The sequence below is a fragment of the Brassica oleracea genome, chromosome C1 (genome assembly GCF_000695525.1).
Source record: "Brassica oleracea var. oleracea cultivar TO1000 chromosome C1, BOL, whole genome shotgun sequence".
Lineage (NCBI taxonomy): Eukaryota > Viridiplantae > Streptophyta > Magnoliopsida > Brassicales > Brassicaceae > Brassica > Brassica oleracea.
The window spans coordinates 26,662,090-26,669,163 of record NC_027748.1 but is presented as its reverse complement, the minus strand read 5'-3'; the positions used below and the strand labels follow the sequence as shown (position 1 = coordinate 26,669,163).

Here is a 7,074-nt window from a genome sequence, read left to right as displayed (position 1 = left end):
AAAATAAATGAGATGACGTGGCAACTTCGGACTCTCTGATTGGACGATTTTTTGTGCCTACGTGGACACTCTAAGAGGAGCTTATATTCTCCTTTTAGTATAGTATGAATTGATATATTTAATTATTGCACCCTTAAATAATATTTTATTAAGACATTAGAGAACTATGTTTTGAGTTGTTTTGTCAAAATTGTACAAAAATCTTTGCTTTTTCATATTTGTCACGAAAATTTATATGTTAAACTTACTTTTACAAAATTCTTAACTTTGTCACGAAAACAAAAATCTATTTCTTTGTGGTATATGTCAATGTTCTCACACTTTCAAAGAATATATTAGCTTAGTCACTTACTTATTTTTTTTTACAAAACAATGTATTGGAGTCTTGAAAGTTGAATCCATATTATTGTAAATGTACATAAGAGTGTGATTACATATTTAGTGATTCTTGTATATGTGTCCAAGAAAGTCTCAATGGCTTAGTGGTATCTCTCATATATTCATGTCATTCTAACCCGGGTTCGATCCTTTCCTTTACATTGGTTTTTCATTTTTTACGAAAAATAAATGAGATGACGCGGCAACTTCGGACTCTTTGATTGGACGATTTTTTGTGTCTACGTGGACACTCTATGAGGAGCTTATATCCTCTTTATCGTCCTTTTAGTATAGTATATATATATAGATTTACTCTACTTTATTTACTCCACTTCTTATCAATCACACTCTATATTTTGCTAGAGTAATAACTCTCCTCTCATTTACGCTTTCTCTTTCTTGTTTTCTGTCTTTTTGTTTTTTTCTATTTTTCACCTATTTCTTTTACTCCATATTACTCTAGTGATATCCAATCAGACCCATAGTGTCTAAAGGGAGGAGGAGATAATCTTTGACACAAAACATGTTTCAGACATGTTTCCTACTATTAGATTGTGTCCAAACTGAGAACATCATTGAAGACAAATGACAAATCCATCACTTTTCATCGTGTTCCTCTCTTTTTTCACTCTCTCTTTTTTAAATTACGGAGATAACTTTTGTGGGAAAGAAAATGTTGGTGTTGTGTTTCCTGTTTGTGTACTGTGACAACGATTCCGTAATATTTTAGTGTTAAACATTCGATGTATTTTTATCCTTATACCATTCCCATACAAATTTAGTCCAGCTAAAACTTTAATGAATTTGGTTACCTAGAATTGAGAAAAATTAGATTCCTAGATTTGCTTAGCCTTTAGGCTAGGTCGACTTGTATGGTCATACAGTCTGAAAATTAATGAGAGTAAAAGATAGTCTTACGGTCGAATTATTTTGGCTTTCATAAAAAATAAAAATACAAGATATATTCAATTATACAGCGATATAAATATATGTAATTTGTTAAACAAACATAAAATACAAATGGGCATAGTTGTTAAACTGTAAATTTTATCGATCAGTAAAGAACAGTTTACAAAAACACAGAGCTTCAAAAATAAAACGGACTTTCAAAATAAAACGGAGTTTAGGAGTAGAAATGGTGGTTTTGTCGGAATTAACCCACAAATGTTGACATCATATCACACGAATCGCACAAATGAGACTTAATGGCTGGTAGCCTAATGAATATATACAATTTCTAATCACTTTCTCTCTTGCACCGACTATCTAGTTTGATGAGTTGTAATTATTTTGATGTCTATATATTGCCATTCGAAGTTCCAAGACCCTAGACTGAACATCCGAGCACGCATCCTCACTATATGCAATTCAAAGCTTGCTAACAGAAACTATATTAAAAAGCTAATTTGCTTTGGAACAAGACCAAATATCACATGAAACCACCAAACATATTTTTTATATATACCTTTTGTATATACATATTAGTCACGAAATAATAATACGAATATATTTTAATAATTTGCTCATAATTGTATTCATATAACATGAAATTTATATGTTGTGTTAATATATATATTATATATATATCATACATATAGAGATGTCAGTGAGAGAAAATAGATATATCCTGCTTTTCTAATTTCTTATTTATTCATAAGAGGTTGTTTTTTTAACGGCATTCATGAGAGTAACAGTGTAAATTTTAAATATGATCTTCTACCTTTCGGTAAAAAATCATGTTAACGACTAATTTTAAGCACTTATATGGTGTTAATTACCAAACTCGATTTAATTAAATATGAATAACTTTAATCCTAAAAGTTGTTTTGGATTTCTATTTATCATAATAATCTAACATGTATAAAACATGTTATGGAAAACAAAGAGGAGGCAACGTCATATTCAGCTTCTAGGAAAAAAAGAGTACAAGGAGAGAGGTGGACTACAAAGCAAAGGATTAACATAATAATGTATTCATATTAATTATATGCTGGATATGTTAAGGTGATATGATATGTATTGCACTACACATTATGCATTAAGCTAAATTTTCTCATCTCCCACCACATTAGAGTTGTTGTTTCTCAAAGACTTAACGTTCCAACGAGACCAAAAGAGATAGCTAATAAAGTTCAGTAGACTAAGAACCGCTAAAAGCCAATAAAACAGATCGAGTCTGTCCTTGTTCAGATCGTTCTCCCCGAGCCACCCTTTGGAGTCAGCAGACGTGGAAGTAATCTTATTCACGATCGAAACGAGCACCGAGCTAAAGTAAAAACCAAAGGAATACGAACAGTAAGTCAAAGACATCAAGAATGATTCCATGCCCATTGTAGTTTGTTTGTAAAAGAATTCGATTAATCCAACGGCAGTAAACATCTCGGAGATCCCAAAGATCAAGAACTGTGGGGTGATCCAGAAGATACTCAAGATTCTGCCGTCAATAACCGAAGAGTATCTTCGTTTCTTTTCAAGAAAGGCAGCTGAAACCATGGAGAAAGTGGAGAGGAACAGTCCAACTCCTATCCGAGTCAATGGAGGAATGCCTGAGCTATGTCCCGTCAGCTTACGCGCAAAAGGAACGAACAGAGAGTCATAGAGAGGGACAAGGAAGATGAGCATTATGTAAGGGATTGCTTGGAGTGAAGCCGGAGGAATGTGGAAGGAATTTGAGAGACGAGTGTTCATGGAACTTCCTTGTTGTACCGAAAAAGCTAAGATGGTGTCAAAGACGATGGTGCTTGCTAAGACTGGGACAAGTGAAATTAGGGTTTTGACCTGCTCTACTTGGGTTACCGTGCAAAGCCTCCATGGACTTTCCTTTGTATTTGTGTCTTGGATTTTGGTGCATGCCTTGTCCAAGAACCTGCCCTTACGATATACAATTTTAATATTATTTTTACTGATTTCATGCACATTTGTGTTTGCATTCGACTTTTTTCTTAAAATATCTTTAAACTAGGTCTTTCGTCGCACATGCGGGTATAAACATTTTATAATAACTTATTAATACATATATTACAAAATAAAGAATTATAATAAAAAATTATTATTTATGTTTTCATTTAAAACGTTTTACGTATTATAAATTTTTTGAAATTTCTTTTACACACTATATTCATTATTAATAAATTTTAGAAATCACTCAATAATATTTTTTTCAATTATATAAAATTAAGAATTTACTTGATTAACATTTAGTTTTTTTTAAAAAAATGTTTTATTACAAGATATTTTTTGGATAACAAAACAATATATATATAGGAATTATTTTTTTTTTAAATATATTTTAAGATTTTGGATACTTTTTCTGTTAATAATTTTAAACACTTATCTATTCAAAGAAATTTGAAATTCGTTTTTATTTTTAATTAATTTATATATTTTATTCATTAAAGGCAAAAACAATATTAACTAGTCTAACTTTTAACGTGAGTGTCTGAATGCGAAAAATCACTTCCCAAATAATAGTATAGATAAATAGATGTTACAAAAGCACAATTGTAGTTCTGTAAAGTGTGGATAAACGTTTACGTTTAACTTTAGGATCTATTAATGATTTTTATTAAAACACTTAAAAATTCCTAGTTACAAAATTTAAAATTGCGCTTTTATGGAAACCAAAAACGTTGCCGTTTTATTTGAAAAAAAATGCATGTAATAAAACGAAAGTGTAACACGCGGCCAAAGTTTTTTTATTAAAGTTAAATATCTCTGAAACAAAAATTGAAATAGTGAGTTCAATGTATGACCTGAGGCGAGGAGTGTATGGTAAAGTGGAGGAATGTACGACGTCGCTTGTTACACGATGGCCTCCATTAAGCATTTTTGGGTCAGAGGGAGACGCAAGCTTTCTTTTTAGTATGGCAGCCACAACAACCTGCAATGCAGAAACCACATCATATTATTAATAATTTTATCAAAAGAATAATTATTAATACTGCTTTCCGATTTATATAGATATATTGTTATGCAAATGTAGTATTTCATTCGTTGATTGGTTAACAAATATAGAAGTGGATTTCAATTTTTCTTCAAGCGCACGATTGTACCATTGTATTTGTTATATGATAAACCTAAAAGCAAACAATTGTAATGTTTTATTTTTCTGTTACAAGAAAAGAATGTTTTTCAACCAACGCGATTGGCATAGAGGTAGTTGAAGCTCCGAACCAATATGTTCCCCGCAGGTTCGACTCGCGTTGGCCACCCGGGCTAGGGTTAAATCCCAAGAATACGTGGAGTGCCGTGGGCCTCGCGGGAATAGTCGGTTGACCACGGTCGCCGGAAACCCGCGGTTACCGAAAAAAAAAGAAAAGAATGTTTTATTTCACCATCAGCTTTCCCTTTTTCATGACTCAGCATGGGCCAAACAGTTATATAAAGTGTTACTATTCCTTTATTTTAATCATTATCCAGTAGAGACATAAAAGTCAACTATATTGTTTATAAGTGTGATTGTTTTTAAAAATTTCCATATAAAATATAACATATACTCACGGATCCAACTTCGATGGACTTACGTATATATATATGCATGCAGACAGATTTGAAAAACAAAATACGTCTCATCAGATTTTCGCTTATTGAATTATATCGTTTCTCAGAACATAATAATTTTGGTAGGTAAAATATACAATGAAATGATTTTGTATGACAGATAATAATAAAGAGTATGTCTTGCAGTAAAATTAGCTACGGATTATCTATATAGCTACACTAGAGAGCCATAATGATTTATGAATATGTCTTCCCTGTTCAACACAGTTTTTCCAAAACAACTTCAGGTTGACAGAAAAAAAAAACAATTTTAGGTTCATCTAGTGACTGCTAGTTATAAATAATTACCGTTAGAACTATGATAAATCTCGATTAGTAAAGATAGTATTATTGTTTTAGCAAAAAAAAAGATAGTATTATTCGCTTATAAAAAAGATATAGTTTAATTCTCTGTTAAGGAAAAGTTTAATTACTTTAACGAGTTTTATTTTTTGGAGATTCTATTTTCTTATCCTAAAATGAATCATTATTTCTGTTTTATTCGCAGGGTCGAATTATTAGAAGAAAGAAAACAAAACTTACTTGGGCAATAGGAGTGAAGATGCTTCGACGTGGACGTTTGTTACGAAAGTACGTTGTACCGGATACTAAGCTAATGAGGCCCATAGTCATGGCTGCAGCAGAGACTCCAAATCCAACGTCCATGCCAGAATGAGTTTGAATCCAAACCAGGAGACTGAGTGCGATAAGCTCCCCAATGGAGAAGGCGAAATATGCGGCGTTGAAGTAAGATGAGAGTCTTTTAGATTGTTTAGGATGCGATTGATGAGAGAACTGGTCCGCACCATGAGCTATCATGTTTGGTTTCACACACCCACTTCCCAAAGCCACCAAGTAGAGTGCCGTGAAGAAAATTATTGCCTTGAAACCTTTTGCCTCTTCACATGAGCTCTGGTTTATCAGTGGGTTACACTTTGGTGGCTTTAGTTGAGATAAATGTGCTTGGACTGATAGTAGTATAAAACCCTGAGAAGGCACGTGGCAATACAGAGTTAAATAACAGTAATTTAACAACTAAAATTTTCAGAATGGTCAAGAAATTTTATTTCTTTGTAACGGTGAGATTTTCATAAATAGTTAATACTTCCTGATATAATGGAGAGCAGACACAAAAAATCATCTTACATGTACCCATTTCTTACTTTCTTTGTTTCCCTTTTCCATTCCTAACAAATCTCACAGACAATCAAAAGTTTTTCGCTCTAAATCTCTTCTTTAGCTATGCCAGAGAGAGAGAGAGAGAGAGAGAGAGAGAGAGAGAGAGAGAGAGAGAGAGAGAGAGAGATTGGTTTGTTTTTAGTTTTTTTAGGACAAATATAAATGTGATTGGCCCTTCAATTTATAATAGAGTAGAGATAAAGAGAGGGAAGCCAAAGTCGTTGACTTTTTGGCCATACATATAACACTAAATGTAGATTCTAGGCAGAAACGAAAACGCCATGCGTCTCTCAGTTAACCCCCACACGCACTTTCTTCAAAAGACGTGGATCTCTATCCCACCACAAATATTCCATTTGTCAGTTGAATTTCGGAATGTTATAAAGTATATATGTGTATATTTGTGAAGCTGATGGGCATACGGGATGCTTAGATGCATTATACTTCTTGATGTTTACTTGTTGGTCATGCTACTTTCATAAAAAATTTCAAAGTTATATATGAAGATTCAAAAGTTAAAGTCATTTATTTATATGAATTTCCATGATACATCTCACTATCGTGCATGTTTAAAGTATTTGGGTGTAATTTAGTGGACTTTTTAAAGGGTCGTAGTGCATTTGTTGATAAAGGTTTGTGTTAATTATATTTTGTATTGCTTTTGTGTTATGTGCTACATACTAGACTACATACTCTGTTTTTCTTTTACTGTCTAATCACACTTTATTTAGGTCCAAATACATGACACACATTATTAAACACTTCCATTTTATGACACACATCTTAAAAGTTCCGAAACAACCTACAAATATAAAATTCTAGCAAAAACAAATAATAATTGGAGTAATGAAAAAAATTCAATTCGTGGTATTTCAGGGGTTAAATAACTCGCATTTATATTGGGATATGAAAGTTGAATTATTCCCTCTACAATTTAAAATTATTACCATTGTAGATATGATCTAATTGGTCTTGAAA

General features: G+C 32.3%; 1 protein-coding gene across 2 annotated transcripts; it reads right to left on the bottom strand.

The window, feature by feature from the left end:
• Positions 1-2,310: 2,310 nt before the first annotated feature.
• Positions 2,311-6,197, bottom strand: LOC106293774 (protein NRT1/ PTR FAMILY 4.3-like). Of its 2 annotated transcripts, none has more exons than XM_013729424.1 (4): positions 6,064-6,197; positions 5,461-5,904; positions 4,131-4,258; positions 2,311-3,244 (listed from the first exon to the last, which is right to left on the bottom strand). In XM_013729424.1, the coding sequence occupies exons 1-4, from the start codon at positions 6,100-6,102 to the stop codon at positions 2,422-2,424; spliced, it is 1,434 nt and encodes a 477-aa protein (XP_013584878.1). In that variant the 5' UTR covers positions 6,103-6,197; the 3' UTR covers positions 2,311-2,421. The 2 variants fall into 2 exon arrangements, with proteins under 2 accessions (XP_013584878.1, XP_013584884.1); XM_013729430.1 differs by having other exon boundaries at positions 6,070-6,197.
• Between the last annotated feature and the right edge of the window lie 877 nt (positions 6,198-7,074).